This window comes from Dromaius novaehollandiae, chromosome 3, assembly GCF_036370855.1.
Source record: "Dromaius novaehollandiae isolate bDroNov1 chromosome 3, bDroNov1.hap1, whole genome shotgun sequence".
NCBI lineage: Eukaryota > Metazoa > Chordata > Aves > Casuariiformes > Dromaiidae > Dromaius > Dromaius novaehollandiae.
The window spans coordinates 78,625,269-78,643,433 of record NC_088100.1 but is presented as its reverse complement, the minus strand read 5'-3'; the positions used below and the strand labels follow the sequence as shown (position 1 = coordinate 78,643,433).

The 18,165-nt window shown below is 38.7% G+C and overlaps 1 protein-coding gene across 3 annotated transcripts in view; it reads left to right on the top strand.

Annotated features, from left to right (window-relative positions):
- RPS6KA2 (ribosomal protein S6 kinase A2) overlaps window positions 1-18,165 on the top strand; it is a 322,442-nt gene that overhangs the window by 237,042 nt on the left and 67,235 nt on the right. For all 3 annotated transcript variants that reach the window (XM_026109854.2, XM_064509229.1, XM_026109855.2), the window contains 4 exons: window positions 1,316-1,422; window positions 7,376-7,413; window positions 8,208-8,350; window positions 18,018-18,088. In XM_026109854.2, coding sequence (XP_025965639.1) covers window positions 1,316-1,422; window positions 7,376-7,413; window positions 8,208-8,350; window positions 18,018-18,088 — 359 coding nt within the window. The remainder of the gene's footprint in view (window positions 1-1,315; window positions 1,423-7,375; window positions 7,414-8,207; window positions 8,351-18,017; window positions 18,089-18,165) is intronic.

Genomic DNA, 18,165 nt, shown 5'->3' with positions numbered 1-18,165 from the left:
TAGAGAAGTGTCTTCACACCTAAAACAGAGCTCTCAGTGTTTGTGGTAGCCATATCAGCTGTAGAAAAGAAACAACTGCCATCAATTTGCATCTCATTAGGCCCCATATGTTACATAGCACATCATTGCTTAGAGTATCTGCACTCAGATAACTAAGGCTCAGCCCCATGTCCTGGTCCCTCACCATATACCCTGCATCTATATTCACTTATTCACAGGTTCCCTTTCAGAGCAAGTCTATTTGTTTTCTCAAAGCTAAAACACAGTCAGTCACTAGAAACTCTTTTGCACAAGGGCTGCTTCTTACAGCTGTTACGGACAAGGACATGCCAGGTTCATTTCCCACACAGTCATCCAATGCTATCCCAAAAGGGGCTCTCACACATTCTCATCTGATAACCCAGGTCATTTAACACAGCCTAATGTCACCCTGCAAAAGTACCATGCTGAAGAACACTGGCACACCTATGTCAGGTATTTTGATCTGAAAAAATATGAACAAAAGTCTGTGTCTTGGGACTCTAGGATCAAAGGGGAGACTGTCTGTATCTCAGGATGCAGGGTGTAGGGGAGACCCAGGCAATCTACTGCATGGTGTGCGGGAGGCTAGTCAGCTCTGAATAGGATTAACCCTGAGCAATGTAGTTGCAAGCCACTTCTCACTCATGTCTAGAAGCCAAGTATCATTCCCTGAGGCAGATGTTTGGCAATCTAGGCCTGACCTTAGAGTCCAGTGGCCACTGAAGGCACTGGAGAGACATTCCTTGAACCCTCAATGAGTGCGTTTTAATCAGTCTCTAAGTTTCTCCATGCTATATATCCTGTTCATATTTGGGAACTAAATGTGTTTCAGTTTCCAAAACAAGAAGCCTTTCACTTTCCCAAAGATGTTTCTGCATCTTATTTTGTGGGAAATTGGGAACCAAAGCCAAGTTTTTCACAAATTAAGATACATGAAAGCAATAAGGGCTGTGCTGAATATATTGAGTTTTGCCATTCATTTCCAAATACTAAGGAGTTGGAACCTTGTTTATATTATTGTGACATGACATCATCTAAACAGATCAAATGGATGAATGAGAGCAGCATGCTTTAAGGAATGGAGAGAAATAGTTGACAGATCGAGTTTTGTTTTGTAAGGAGAATCTGGTAAGAACTGTTAATGTGAGCTCAGACAAATTATGGAAAATTGAACCTGATATGATGGTCATTCCAGCATTCCTGTGTTAGACAGTTTCTTCCCCATGTCTGTTTAACACAAGCCAGCCTACCATTATCTAATAAATAGACATGTTCTTCTTTTCTTTCTCTCTAGGTGATGTTTACAGAAGAGGATGTCAAGTTCTACTTAGCTGAGCTGGCCTTGGCTTTAGACCACCTCCATGGTCTTGGAATTATTTACAGGGATCTAAAACCAGAAAAGTAAGTTAATGAGAAAGAGTGAACTGTAACATAAATACATGAGCTTTTAGGTCATTTCTGCTCCTTGTCATCCTAATGAGTCAAAAGGTGCCAGAGACTCTACCTTTCTTCCTGTATCTAAGACTCTATACATGAGAGCTTCAACATCAAGAGTAGATTTTGTCCCCTGTGCAAAAGTTAATAAGGTAGGGAAGTACTATATCCTTGCACTAGTGAAGCATGGGAACGTTGAAGTAACAAGCACATGTTGAGGCAGTGGCTGAGGCAGTGGTATTGTGATAAATAAAAAAGTAAGCGAGCACCATTATTCAAGGTGAGCCAGTAAGATTATGCTGTCCAAATCAGAAGTAGTGCAGTCTGTTTACCTATGTTTATTTTCAGTTTTACCACTAGGCTGAGGTATGAACTGAGCTCGTCTCTGCAGTCCTAGTCTCCAGGGTCTTCCTATTACATCATTTAAGCATGGGGCCAAATACCTTAACTCTAGTCCAATATGATGTAGTCTCCATGTGAATGGCCTTTATTTTAATGAATGATCTCAGTGCAGAATCCTGATCTCTGTGCCTGTCTTCCTGTTAACGCGATATAAACCATTCAGTGCAACTTCACTTCCAGCTCAAACAAAGTACGTCTTGGCACAGTGCAGTTTTATGACTGCCATTGTTTAAAATAAATGAGCATCTCTGAATACTAGTGTTCCTATTGGCTCACGGGAGACATAATAACCAGCATTTCAAAGCACTTTTATTGACTGTCCGAACTATTTTCCCAAGAACAGTTCAAGCTTATATATGCAGCTATTTGCTATTCCTAATGGGATACAACGGAGGTTTTTCCTTTCTCTTTTTACTTTACATTTCTTCAATAGACTAAATGACACCCACAGTGGTATGAGTGAGAGTCATGTGATACTGTTTCTATTCTGTTCCATTTGCCTTGTGCTTTGCCCACATTTTTATGTGCCAACTCTAATAAAATGTGCTGCAATATTTCAAAGTTACAAACCTTTTTAATGAAAAGGTCACAGTAATTTAAAAGGATGACCACTGAGAGCAGTCAGTTTAGTTGTTGTTTACACTTCCGAAGTATAACAGCAGAACAGCCTCTTCCCTTTTTTGACATGTAATTTAAAAATGTGCAGCTGTTTCTTTAAGATGGAGTGCTATTGCTTTCACACTTATGGACAAAATAAGACACCAAGAGCAAAATGAGGGCGGATTTTGTAGGTGTGAAAAGTTGAAGGGGAGGAGACTATTTGTCTACAACACAGTACTATGTGATTTAAACTTTAAATTCAATTTTGTGTTTATGTTACAATAGTAATAGTAGTAGTAGTAGTATATGAACGCGTACAAATTGACATAAGCAAAGCTCTCAGTCCTTTGGGCTAGAGACCTTTCACAGAGGACCAAAACTTCTATTCCTGTCTGTTTATACAACTGAAACTGAAGACCAGAGGCTTTGTCAAATGCAGGAAGTCATCCTCTCAAACAACTAGAGGAATAAAGGTACCAGTTTATTACATAATATGAAATGCAAGTAAGCAGCTGTCACACCATAACTGCCATCACCGTGTGCCGTTGCCTCATTATCTGCTAGCAACCCTTTGATTTCAACTTTGTTCTGAATTTTTGTTTTATCCCTATTTGCCAGGCAGCATCAACAAATATTGCATGTTATAGAGTTATAGAAGTTATAACTTCAATAGATTAATTGCAGTTTTGTCTGTTGCTCGTTCTGTTCTCAGTGGCAGCCTTGGGATTGCTGGTGCATCCTTTTCTTCTGCCCTCTCTCCTTTAAGCTAAGCAGTCTGGTTATTGCGCTGGTCTTCACCAGTCAGTCTTTCAAGGCACTGGATCATTCTCCTTGCTGCCCTTTGGCTTCTCTTCATCCGTATCTCCCTTGAAGTACAACATCCAAAATTTCACACGAATCTTCAGGAGAAGCATTACCAGTCTGATTAGAGCACAAGGTTTACTTCTGTTTTGTAGACCTGTTTCCAGAATCATAGAGAAATTAATGAGTTTGTGATTTCCCAATTCTCTTCTTCCACTTTGTTAAAAGACAGGCAACTGCATTTGCCCTACTTTGATTGTTTAGTGCTTTTCCTGTTCTCCAGAAGTTCCACCAAGGATCTGCTAATAGGTTTGAGATTGTTTCAGTCATCTCTTTAAATAGCCTAAAATGAAGTTCATTGGGCCCAGCTCATTTGAATTGTTTATGTCAAAGAAGACTAGTTAGAGAATAACACTGTTCAGACCATTTGAAAGAATTCTCAGTCCATTAAAATTTCAAGTTCAACAATCTTTTTAAGATTGCCTGAGCAAAAATTCATATTAACAGTTTAAAGCTACGAATTAATTTTAAGTGCAACCAGCATATACTCTGGGAGCTGTTATAAGATGAGTTGTATTTATTTCAAAACAGCAAGGAATTGAGTTTTCTGGTTGAAGTCTTACTTAGAACATGCAGATGCTTCTTCACTTAAATTGCTGCAGCCAGATTCTTCTCCTTGAGTTGCCTTAGTGGTTTCAGTGTGATTCCTTGTGGAATAAGGTTCTGTCACACTGAAACCAGTGGAGTTGCACAGTGAACATGATCAAGCCATTAAACATGGCATTACTGAACTAGGAAAATGGAAACTTTTTGTAAACTAGTATATGAGACGTTATTTCTTATGCTGTGGTTTAAGGGCATGAGTGACTTCGAAGTGACTCTATCTTAGGAGAACGCACAGATATTTTTATTTATTTTTGCCTTTTCTAGCTGCAAGTACCACGTTCCACCTTGATATTTTTCTGTTGTAAGTGCTTTAAGGAAAACCAAAACAACTGCTGCTTAACCATGGCAGTTCATTTGTGGGCCTAGCTGCCCTGTGTAGAGACAGCAGTTCTGAGAAACAGTAAAGGCAAAGAGTTTGGGGGGAAAATCACCATCAGCATCCATCAAAGTAAGTAGTCCTTTTTCGGGAACCAGAGCCCTAAATTTTCCTTCTTTTCCCTGGTGTCATTGAAGCTACATCAGAGCTGAGTTTGGCATGGGACTTTTCAGCATGGTGAGATAGTATGGCATCATGTGAAAAGTGATGAGTTACAGAAGATGCAGAGCTTGTGAGAGTCTTCATCTTTTTGGAAGACATTTTAATACTTCACTCTATCTATCTATCTATCTGATCCTTTCATAACAAAACCTGCAGTCAAATTAAACTCCTTCATGAAGTTTCAGGTTTTCTTTCCGACCTGAAATTTTGGCCACATTTTCTGAAAAACACGAAGCGTGCATTGAATTTTCTGCAAAACTGAGCTTACTTGGAAGGAAACTTACATCATCCAAAAAACCCAGAGTTCCAGCTTGCATAGATTTGACAGAACTTTACATTGATTTTGAGTGTATTGGAGTTAAAGATGAAGCCCAGAAGATATGACTCAAATTAAAAAAAAAGAGAGAGACAGAGAGAAATGACAGAGAGAATTGCTATGGCCTTGATTTAAGATACCTTGTAGAATAATGTCAACAACTGATAAAGAAGACTTTTTCACCCTGTGCTGAAGTTGCAACAAAGAACTAGTTAGATAAGGGTTGCGATTCTAGCTCTACTATGAGCTTCTCATATAACTGGGAGCTTGTCCTTCTACAACTACTGGGTTAGCTTCCCTGCATGTGACATGGAGTTTTATAGCCTTTCTCATCTCAAGGCATACCTTTAAGCTGAAGACAGTGAAAGTGGTTCATATTTTTGTCAGACCATCTTGAGGCTAAAATTTTATTACGGTGTTGAAATACAGAATAGGTAACAGCCACAGTATCCTGCAAGCACATTCAAATCTTAAACTAAACAGACACATATGGAAAACTCAATAAAATTTTATTAGTGACAGTAAGGGATAAAAAGGAATTGTAAAATGATACAGCTAAAAAGAGAAGACAGAAAGGATGATCAGAGAATAAGTTTGTTTCCACAGTCACTGAAAAAATGTCATTTGTTGTAATCTGGATACCTAGTAGCAGATACATTGTTCTTTGCTTCATGCCACTCAAAGCTAATTCACTGCAATAACTATCATTTTCCTCATTGTTACGATATTATTTTCTTTTTACATCAAATGTAATTTTTAGTTCATAAGCATAGTTATGTGAGTTGGCAGATGGCAAATGTGGAGACGCCCAGCTGTCCAAAGGGGTACTTAAGCAAGGGAAAGCTGAAGGCAGGGGAAGCTGAAAGCAGCTGAGGGTACTGTATAAGGGTATTTAAGACAGAGGAGACAGACGAAGGAACTGGCAACCAAGTTTCAGGAGATGTAGGAAGCATATCAATGGGAAACCAGGATCCTTTCATTTTGTCCCTCATACAAACATTTAATATGTGAATCTGTGAGAAAGTCTATTGTATACTTATGGTTAACTTGACCTAAGACAACACTGTCAGTATGATAGCTGCATTGCTATTGCCTCCATATTTCTAATGGAGAGTAAAAATGTGAAAACCATACATTATATGCATAAAAAAGCAGCATGCGTTATGCGTAGGAAATCCATGAAATATAAAAATAATATTTCTGGGGAAAACACTACAGCCCTTGAATTGCACTGTTATTCACGGTGGCTTGACCTGGGTGTGGGGAAAACTTTTGGGTGATTTCAGTGAACCGGGCTCCCCGTTGCCACTTTTCCAGAGCCATATCTATGGAGTTCATACATTCATTCTCACTTCTGAACCACCAGCTATATTATTCTGTTCTCTTCCAAAGCATAAGCCTCATATTTAGGGCATGTAATCACAAAAATACATTTAAACATGCCTGTTACATGGCTAGTGCTTAAAAATTATGCCTCTTGAAGAAATCTAGGGAGAAGGAATGGATGTAAAGAAGCTTTTATTGAGAAGAAAAAGCTTTAATTATTGAACAAGTAGTAGTGACTCATCTATTGGCCTTTATTTGATGAATTATACAATAACAGCCTGTTCCAAACGCACACATGAATGGCAAGAAGATCATCTCTTTTCAGTTATGTTTCAGCCCAGAAACAACCTTTCACAAGAGTATATGCCAATGTGTTAGTTTCACTTCTGTCATATTTTCTTTTTAATAAATGGATTAAAGTGTTTCTCTAAGGGAATAAGAATGTAAAAATAGCTGAAATGTAGCTATGCCAGTCTGGAAAGAGAAAAATACTAAATCCAACTAGAACTGAAGAAACACTACCTTCATCACTGCATCAGTATTACTAGACAGAAGTTACTGAAAATCATTATTTTTCCATTTCAATATTCTTTCTGTTTCCATAAATACTAGCAATGCTTTTTGCAAACTACTGTCATTTTTCTCACAGAAATGTTGGAGTGCCTTTGTGAGAATAAAAATTGTTGGCAGGTCGCAAACATGAGAACATTTGAATTTGGCTTCCAGGATGAATTTTCGTTTATGCTTCTGGAGAGAATAAATTAGCAGGGGCTGAGGTCCATGCAGTTAGACTGTGACTACTCATTATGCTCTATGATCATTCTTATTACTGCAGCATGAACATATCTGCCTTCGGAGTTTGTCTGAGGTCCAGTGAGTCCAAGCTGTTATTACTTATGTGCTTTTCTCTATTTTTATGAGAAGAGTAGAAAACCTATAGCTCCTTCTCTTGCTAGAAGCAGATACTCTGCGTTATTTGCTCTGAACACCATGTCCTATCTGAGCTCAGTTCATATATCCATCCTGAGCATGCTGTGGAGTAAAACCAAGGCTCCTTATCCAACTTCCACAGCCTGTGCAAGCTTCAGATATGAGATTAGGCAGACCTTGAAGGATCGTTTTTCTTTCTGGAGGCCTAGAACCCACTGGGGGTTTACATGTGCATTTGAGTAACGCATATTTGTTTACCTGCCTTCAATATGTTTTATTCATGTTTGTTAAATAGACTCTGTATCTGCCTAATGCATGTACGCTTGCTTTTTACTTTACAGCATTCTTCTTGATGAAGAGGGTCACATTAAGATAACAGGTATGTGAGGAACAAAAAACTTAATCTCCACAAGCTGTCTGATTTTTCCGCAGTATGTTCCATGCATCTTGGATTTTTCCTTGGAAAGACTTTGCTTACAAGAAGTCAGAAGCCAGAAGAGTTTGAGTATTGGCATTCTTTCCTCTGACCACTAGTCAAGCACTCCTGTGCTGCACAGCACATGGAGAAGATGGTGTTTTGTTGGTAAAATTGGGCTCTTGACTGACTTGAAGCTTATAGGCTTAACTGCCTACAACCATGGACGGAAGGATGTTTCCAGTACAACTCCTTATTTCAGATTAATTTCTCTGAATTATTACTGTGTAGAGGACACCTGTGAAGATGTCTTTTTGCCACACTGGGGATGCTGTGTAGCTGTCATGTTCATTGTTGTCCATCTGGGATTATTATCTTAATGTCATGGTAACCTGAGCAAGAATCTTTATTACCAATGTCTTTGCCAAATCTGAACTGTGTATTTCTGCATATTTAAACTCTCACTTCTGCTTTGGGCCAGAACCTTAGCTATGAATGGAGAAAATAATACACCTGCTTTCAGGACATAGTCACAACTGCCAGCCAGGCACTCTGGTTGGCCTGGGCTTCTGTACACATGCGCCTGTAGCCTTTCTGTGCATAAAAGCTGCACGGAAACAGAAGGTGATTGTTAGGTTGGTCAGTGTGCTCTTCTTCTCCAGTTGTGTTTTGTTTAAACAGTTTAAATGTATTAGAATGTTAATCATTTTTTTTCAAAACCTGACAAGTCTTTTTTCTGTTTGTTTCAATTTATTTAGATTTTGGTCTGAGTAAAGAAGCCATCGACCATGACAAGAGAGCGTATTCATTCTGTGGGACAATAGAGTATATGGCCCCAGAGGTGGTCAACCGACGAGGACACACACAGAGCGCAGACTGGTGGTCTTTTGGTGTACTCATGGTAATGAAGAAGTTGTATTTGTTTGGGAGGAGAGGCTGTAGAAGTGATCAGACATCTCAGATAAAAAAGTATCACTTTCAACAATTAAGGGTTGGTAGGAAAGTAGACAGTTAATGATTGCTTGATCATTTTCACTGCATTAGCAGTAGGATACTACCTGCTGCAGACAATACTTGAGGTAACATTTGGCCATAGTTTTTCTCTCTTCCTTCTCCCAGTTCTTTCATTAGCTTACTGTTTTGGTTGGTTATCAAAAGCCATGAATATTTCTGCTCCATGGAAATTAGCAGGGCAACCTCAGAAGAGTACAGACATTTGAGAACAAATGACTATCTAGATAGTAACGTGGTTCCTGTTGGTAAACAGTTCCTCAGATAGCATTTTTCAGAGGTTAGGGACATCCTCTTAGAGAAACTCAAAGGTTGACTCTTTCTTCTGCAAAGAATAATTGAAAATGACATATTTTAGAGGGCATTCTGAATGTTTCACTGTACGCAGTGGTTCTTTCACCATTCATTTTTTGTCTTCAAGTCAGCATGAGTGACTGTTGTTTAACGAATGAGATTCAGTAGTTTTTGAACAATCCGACAGTGGCTTTTCTGTCAGTATTCTTAGTGGGTGGGAGACTGTTACTCAAGAACCTTTGGGGTTTTTTTCCTCTGTGGGAGAGAAAAACACACATGTATGGGCACCAGGTCATCCTCCTTTCTTTGCCATTTTGTTGTTTCTTGATTATGACTACGTTTGGATGTTTGCTTTGTCCTGAGTATATCTTGAAGCTGCTTTAAAAAGAGGATTGTGTAACAGCATTTAAATGATTGTTCTTCACAGGGAGGAAGTCAGCAGAAGCAGACACAAATGCATTAATTGGCACAGAGAAATAGGATTCATCTTTTCTTACTTGTGTTTACATTGGATTGACTGTACAAAAGTCAAAGTTTTCCCCTGCTATTGCTTAACTTTTAAGAGTCCTGCAAGCTATTTCTGAGACAATTTAAATTTTAGAAGCTATGCAAGTTGACTTTTTATACATGGAAATCAGTGCAAAATTAGTTAATAAGCAACATGAATTTACCAAAGATCAGTCATGCTAGATTAACCTGGTATTCTGCTTGAGGAGATAACCACCTTTTTCTCAACAAAGTAAATGAAGGAGATCTCATCTGCCTGCACTGCAATAAAGTATTTGATATAGTGTTGCAGAGGAAATTATTCATTAACTGAAGAAGACATTCATTAGTACAAGAACTACCTGTACCATCTATGAATACATCACAGGGAAAAACACTACAGAGAGAAAGAAGCTATTTAAGCTTAAGAGTAATGTTGGCCCAGGAGCAGACAGGAATAAACTCGTCATGAAACAGAGTTAGCCTGGAAATTGGAAGAAAGCTCCTGACTGCTAAAGAAGCGAGGCCCTGGAAAACACTTTCCAGCAGGAGTTCTATGGGGAAAATCTAACTACAGTGGAGCTTGATTGGTTTATGAGAGGGATTTGATAACATGCTCCTGAGTGCTGCAGTATCTGGAACTGAGATGTGGTGCCAGAAAAGGCTCTCAGAGAGCTTTCAACTGCTGTCACGTCAGCCATCTAAAATTAGGTCTTTGGACACTAACTTGGGCCCTTCCACCACCTCCAGCCCCACCAGTCTGCAATGCCACTGCTGCTGAGGAGGCTCAATGGGAAGTTGTTTTTTGACAGGAATAATTTATCTTTAATATCAATAAGAGAGCATCAGGTTTTTGAAGCAACTACTCCCAGAGTCATTTTATGAAGTGGAGCATTGTCTCTTGAGTGTAGATGCCATGCATTTATTACTCTTGTAGCGATATGATCAGATAACGAAGGTGATATTGCTGTCTTGGAGTGCGCCAGCTGCAGATCTGTCCAAGTGCTGAGTGCACAGCCACGTACAAACGTGCACGCTAGCTTCATGTGGCTGATCAAACAGCGTACCACAACAGTGTAGGTGTGGCTAGCGTTGCACTTTACCCTGCAGAATCAGAGTAGAAGCAGAAATTAATGTAGCAAAGTGCTCTGCTGACACAGCTCTGTTTCTCATATCCAGGCTATTTTAGGTAGCTATGTATTGCACTGCGTGCCACAATGCATAAAGTATGTTTAAATTTTGTTTATTCTAAGTAGACAGTGTCACCAAAGGAAGTAAGGGTAGGAAGCAATGGGAAAGCAAGTGAAAATTTTTATTTGGGGGTCTGCATCATTGGTCTAGCTGGTTAACAGCACTTACTCTAGCATTAACTACTGTAATTTATAACCTGAACTTAAAAGCAGCAAAACATCCTCATCTCCTATGGACATGAATGCATTTGTGGATGCTCAGCACATCTAAACTACTTACCTTTATTCAGTGAATCAATGGGTTATGCCTCATATAATAGATATACACAGTCCCTTGAATACTTTATTATATGCACGGTTTTGGAGGATAGCTGTGCCTTCTCACTGTCCATCTCTTGTTGAAGAGAAATGCTGGTGTATTGGTACATGGATTGCTTTTCTCTCACCTGCTCTTTTGCATATGTTAAGTTTTGCTCGACTTTCATTTTTTTCTCCATCCTTCTCTTTTCCACCCCCTCCCCCAATGATTCAACATATTAGAATTAGAAAAAATAAGAGTCCATGCAAAAGGAGATGAGGTAAAAAGAGTAAAATCGTTGCAACTGTAAACTGGTGCTTTAAGCCTTTGAGTGCTTCCAGTCATCTTAGAAAAAAACAGCTTTAGTCACTTCAATCTTTTCTCCTTTTTAAAAATTAACTGATTAGAGTAGGAAAAGGGGATATCAATACATTAGAAGTGCAGGAGGATTTCCTTATGCTGTCTTTTGCCTTTGCTCATCTCCTTGTTTTCTGTCACTAATATGTTCTGTTAAGGAAGCTGCGTTTTATGCCACTCTGAAAAACTGAAGAGAGATAAATGATATCCAAATGACTTATTAGCATTTCTCTCTAAATAATTCACAGTATGATGTGAAATATGCATAGAAAATATACTGGTTGGTGGCATATGCGTAGCTTGAAAGGAAGTATATGTGATAGTGTAATTTTCCTATCTGAAATCTTGATCAATAGAGGAAAAATACATTCCCTGTAGTAGGGAACATATAAAAGAGATAATGATGAATTTGCTCATAACCTAGCCATCAAAAGAGCTACCAAAAACCATATGCTTTCTTGTGTGTTCTGTTCTGTGAACTGGGATTAATGCTATAATACAAAGAGGACTCAGGAAACTGCTAGCAGCACATTGTCAATCTACATTGACTGGGGCACAGTATAGAATCAGACTGAATGATATTTGAAGGCACCGTCAAATGTGTCATGTTGTGATTATTATTAATACCAAAACAAACTTCTGTGACAAGATTAAATTCTGGTCTTACTAAAATCAGTGAGTTTTGGTATCAACAGTAGTAAAACTTCATTTACCAGCAGCCAAGTCTTTGATACAGGCCACAAAAACAGAAATGTTATCTGCTCTGTTTGTTTGCTGCTCAGTTCATTTGAATCATTTCATAGTAGTTTGGCATGTGTCAACTGGTATAGTTATATTATATGAATATTGAAATTCACCCTTTTCAAGCATTCCACGGGGGACGGTACCTGCCTCTTATTTAGTAAGTGATAATAACTGTTTGGACCCAACTAAAAATTTGTGCTGGGAAGTTTGTGTGGTTCTCATGACTAGACACATTCGTTTTTTGCCTGTATCTTACTCATTGCATCTGAGATTTTAGATAGGACATTTTTCTGTTTTAATAGTATTCTAGAGAAGCTTTGCATCAGGAAATCTGCATGAATAAGCAGTTGACTTAAATTGTTAAAAAACTGTGGATATGGCTAATACCTTTTCAGCTGCACTGCAAGAGCCTCAATGCCCACACTGTCGTCTCTGAACCGCAGATACACTAACCTGCACTAACATAACATGCATATGTCTCTTAGAAGGCCCCTTGAAACAGTGGTTTCATAGTTCATCTTACCAGCTGATTTATAAAGTCACAGACCTCATGGAAGTTGTATATCTTTTCACTGCAGGAAAAATATTGGATGTCTTTGAGAGTCATGTAGGAGGGTAGGGGACTATAATTAGAGAAAGAAGGGGTGTTATGCCTCAGTTGGAAGTCCCAAATAAAAAGAAATCTCTTTGTATTTGTCAGCAATGTGGTGAATGCATAAGTTGAAGTCTGCACAAGAAAAGAAAATATCCTTTTGGTAGTCAGATGGAAAGTATTCTACTCTGTAGTAATTTTCACTTCAACATAACTGTCCTGGCATTGGAAACATCAATACTAGACATCAAATCAATACTACCTTCTTTTACAAAATCCCATCATAATACTCCTGTTTTATTCCCAGTGCAAGGGATGGTCTTCTTAATGAATAGTATTTTTATGTTTATACTATGTGAAGGTATTCAGTCCCATTACAAACACTAATTCATTATGCTTTACACCTAGCTAATAATGATAAATACAGTGATAAATAGTTAATGCATTTTATAAATGGTAAAACTGAGTGGCTGACTTGCTCCCAGCTACCTGAAAAATCACTGAAAGCATTGAGGGAGGAACCCAGCCATTCTGACAAGTATGTCTCTACTCTCCAAAACTGAGTGGTATCAAGGTTCTTTTGTAACCCCGTATTTTGTCCTAGACTCCCAATTCTTTAGCAGACTTGGGCTGAAGTAATTTGCACAATCTGCTCTCCTTCTGTCTGCTAGGAGTATTCATGTGGCCACTACCCCAGGCTATGGACTTTTTTCTTGTTTGTTGTCTTCACCCATGACCTAACAGGGACCCTTCTTGTATACATTCCTGCGGGAAATGTGGCCCTCTTTCCCAAGGTCTTCCCACATATGTGTATTTAGTGAGGTCTCCAGTGCCATTGTTTTCCCTGCTGAAATTGAAGATTCCTCTGAAAGCAGGAGAAAGGAAGCATTGCAGACTATGTTGAGGCCTGAGTAGGGGTTGGATAAGGTGACCTCCAGAGGTCCCTTCCAACCTAACTTACTCTGAGCTTCTATTAGTAGGCAGCTGAATTGGAACAGAGAATATTTTCTTCTCTTGCTGTGTATATTGGAATAGAAAGGGAGTCAAGGTAGGAGGGAGACAAAGTTCTTCTGAAGTATAGACTAACAGAAGGTGGTCCTCCAGAATATACTAAAAGTGAATAATTGGGAGGCAAGAAACAATCTAACAGGTGGTTTATGCAGATAGAGGGGGTGAAAAATGAGTCTCACAGCAAAACTGTATGGTCTACTTTAATGACAACCCATAGCCAAGAATATTGCTAAGTTTCTACACACCTAGACCCAACTCTCAGTCAGCCTGCTGTGATCCACACAGCTCTCTCTATGTGAAAGGGTGTTAGCAGCAAGTTATCTCTTCTGTTTGCATGTTTAGATTTACCAAGCTTCTTGATTTTTTGATAAATAAACAGGAAAGCGAGGTGTTGTGTGGTAGCTTTGACTGGTCAGATGAATTATTTCAATTTTCTTGGGTTTTTTTCAGTTTCTTTATTTTATTTTTTAACCTTCTTTAACAGATTATAGAACCAGCACTGCAATTAGAGAAAGCAGTGCTCTGTTCAGTTCACTGAGGCAAAAAAATCTGGCACACTTAACTCACTGTAGCTTCATTTTGATTTAAATATTTATGTTAAGTGCATTTCTTCTGAATTTGAAATTGCAATTTGTAATTGGAGACACATGGTAACAAAGTGCTAGCCATTAGAGCAGCATAGTAAATATTCCGTGCAGTCCCCAGGATGGTCATTTCCCTTACTCTCTCCTATAGCTTAAGTTTCTTTTTTCCTTCCTTCCTGCCTGCCTGCCTGCCTTCCTGGACACTGCATCTGATTTTTTTGCCTTCAGGTTGCTTGGCCTCCTACACATAATGCCTATACAAATCTTTCAGTAATATCCTGCTTGGTGGAAACTGCAATCATCTTCTTCCCACGTAGTCGCTGACCAAGCAGTTGCTTTTAGCTGTATCATCTGCATCAGTAGCATCAAGCCCATTTCTGCCAAAATAAATGAGCTGTAGCAGTCATTTTTAGTGCTGTTAAATTAGGTTTATAATAACAACAAAATAACATGAGCCAATATAAATGAACATTAGGAATTTTACCTGAACATAAAGTAAACTATAGAAACCATGAGGAGAGTTCAGTACAATACACAGTACTTCTTCTTACTGCCTTGGGAAGAAAGTTTCTCTGCCTCTCATCTCCAGTATATTTGAACACTTTTATTGGGACTTAGGCTCTTACTGGCCAGAGTTATTTTGAAATGGGACTTAAGCTCCTATGTCATTTAGGCAGCTTTAAAAATTCTGCCCCCATCATTTTCTTTCTAAAAGAGTAGCTCTACAAGGCAACTGTTCTCTTGACATTCCTAGCCCGAACAGGAGCTTACACCTTCCAAATGTTGTTTATTTTTGTCAGCCATAGACATATTTTTTAAGTTTTTTTTTCTTTTTTCTCCTAGGTGTTTTAGTAGCTTGAGAGAATTTAATAATTCAGATTAATCTTTAAGTTAATTATAGTCAATTAGTTATCAACCTTCTAAGCCTGTCTTCTGCCCTCCTCACAAAACTAGGATAACAGTTTCATGGTTATAGGGTTTTTTGGCTTGTCCGTATGCTTTTTTCTGATCAGTGTGATTGCTGAAGGTAGAACAGTGAAAGTCTGTTTCGGTTCACAAGGGCTCATGATTTTTTAATCTTCATTGAGCCTGAGCCTTTCTAAGTTCAAATGTGAGACAAGCATTCAGATTCTCAGTTTAAGGAAAAGCTGTTTTTCATGGCTGCCAGCAGTGACATTTCTAGCAGCTCACTCTGCCCGAGCAGGAAAACCAGGGGGAGGCTTCAGTACTGTGATCGAGCACAGCAGCAATTGATAAGGTTTTCTCTTTTTATTTCAAGGTGACATTAATTTTACCTAATTTTGGCTATTTAAATAGCTTAAACTGGTTGTCTAGAATCCTCCTACCTACTCATGGAGCGGGGGGGGCCTATCAAAGATAATTCATTCCATCTAAGAGTAGTATGAAGTACCAATTTGATGCAGCTCCTTCTGAAATTAATTCCATTTGCTGATTTTCAAGGTGAGATGAGCCCTCCCAAAACTTGACAAGTTGGTTCCTCAGTGTGACTTTCTGAGTTACTGTGCTAGGGAGACTGTCAAATGAATCATGCTTTGATTTAGAAGGCAATATTTGGCTTATTATTATTATTTTAGTTTGCATTATAAAACTTCTTGCTGATGTCACTACTTCGGAACATCAGATTTCAAACGAGGTGTGTTACAGTATGTCTGCTAAACTATTGCTTTTGGATTTAGCTTAATTTTGTTTCTGTGAAGATAAAGGGGGTTCACTTCAAGCAGCAATGTTTAGATAGCCTCAACAACTGCAGATTTAGTAAGGAATCCTAAAGAGAAAAAACTAAGCTAACGAACATTTAATGAAATGTTTGTAGAAGATCAGAACATATCATTCAGAAAAATATCCAGTTTAGCTTTGCAGATTGCATATTGTGATGCCCTGGAGAAATGGACCAAGACAGAGGGCATTTTGCACAACGTTTTAGTTTTAAGAAATGCTGTGATTCTGTTGAAAATCACCTTGTTTGAGTGTTTCTTTTCATCTTCCATTATGATGTGCTGTTATATGCCTGCTGTGTGTATGAATTCCTGGAAGAAATGATTGTCACAAAAAGCTGTTCCTTGGTTTGCCAAAACTGTTATAGAAGTTCAAGCTGGTCTCCCTCCCACTGAAGTAATAGTACACAGTAAATTGCTCCTGGGAAGCACGGGGATTTTAAGTTTTGATTTTCTTAAACTTTGAGGCAGAAGAAGTAGCAATTTCTTTCAATATAAATGAAAAAGAATTATGTGAAATTTTCTTTTAGATTAAAAAAACCTGTATCCTCCAGAACAGACACAGCACAGCCATTCCTCAGAGTCTGTATTCGTTTTCTCTTTTGTGTCCTTTAGATTCCGAAACTGAATGTTACAGGAATACATTAAATGTTTAAATTAAATTCAGTGTCTAATACTGATTCGTTCTAAATTAAAGCATATTAGATGTTAGCTATGCCATGATTATTTTTAAGTGAATCATGCCAACTAGGATCAGGTTATTTAAAATCTTGTCCCTTTTGTCAGTACTGATGAAAGGATAGGCTAGTGAGGCAGCTTCTAGAGAAAAGTCAGAAAACAAGTTCAGCTGCTGTTCTTATTAGTCATTTGTTCAATGGTCCCTCAATTCCTTCACTTCTGTTTGTCTCAGTTTCCCCATTTTGTGGTAGCGATTGTATCCCTAACTTTCCAAAGTACTTTTAAAGATGTATAGATTAAACAAAAATGTGAGTAGAAAGTGATGTTGTGTTTAATTATGAAGTACTTAGGAAAAGTGTGGCTATATTTAAACTGGAAAAAGGGTAGAGTTGAGCTGTGGGTCAGTTTGTCACAGATTTTATTAATGAAAGGATTGTTTTTGCACAGATGTGCTTTCTGAGAGCAGTAAAGCTACTTGTGTGATAAGGTACCAAAACTACATAAGGGTGAGAGAGTCTGTCCTGCCTTAATAGATATTATAGCAATGAATATTGATCAGGTAGGTAATGTAGTAGAAAGGATCCAAAGTCTGCCTTGCACATAAGCAAATAACAATTTGCTTTACCCTCAGTGGACATTGTCCTCCTTTATGCAAGGACTGAATTGTGTTCTTGGTTTGGTTTTGTTTGCTGATACATAGCCATCATCATCCCTCAGTCAGAGGAATCCGGTGATACCCACATGAAATGTTCTGGCTGGAGCTGTGTGAAAGCTGTGGTATTGAATCCATACAAGGCGAGCTTCCTTGGCTGAGCTTTTTTATTACAAATGTGAAATTCCTGTCAGATTCACTGAAAACATTACTCAGTTTCAAAGCCATAAATGATTGATGTTTTCAGATGTGAGTTAGGCAAATAATTGATAATGATTGCGAGTTTTCTTTGACATTTGAGTGCACCTAAGCCTCACGCTTGCAAAATTCAGTGCGAGTACAGGCAGGGAAACCAAAATGGGAGAGAAAAAAACACACTCAAATGCCTTGAGAATGTGGGGGTTATGCATGTTCCTCCTGCAAAGTGTAGCAGTGGCATCTCTATGTGGTGCAAATATTCAGTGAGCAAAGGCAGTTGGACCCAGACTGAAGAGACGGGAAATGGCATGGTGAACCCATTTGCCTTGCACCACAGCTCACAGCTCGAAGGACAACCGTACCAGTTCAGACTAAGGGTCCATCTGGCCAAATACCCTGTCTGCAGCACTGGCCATAAAGCAGGCGCTGGAGAAAGAGTAAGAACAAGGCAACTATGTATAATACTTTTCCCCAAGCATACCAAAACTTATTGCTGAGTGTCAGTGTAAACAGTTTGCAACAAGACTCTCGAACTAAACTGTCGTGTTGGTCCTTGATGTTCTGCAAAATACAGATTTGCACTATCCTTTTTTTCTAAACTGCAGCTTTTGGGGCAATTTCTATTCCTGAAGTGTTCAACTGTGTTTGAAATAAATAGAAGATGTGTGGAGTGTCTGGTCAGCTGTGCAGACTGTCTCAAAACTTAGTCGATTTTCCAATTTGTTGTTATTTGACAGTTTGAGATGCTGACAGGATCATTACCGTTCCAGGGAAAAGACAGAAAGGAGACAATGGCTCTCATTCTCAAGTGAGTAGTGAAATCTATTTCGTTTTTCTAACTATTAGTTAACTGTACCCTTGGGGCAGGCTATGGGTCCTAGATGT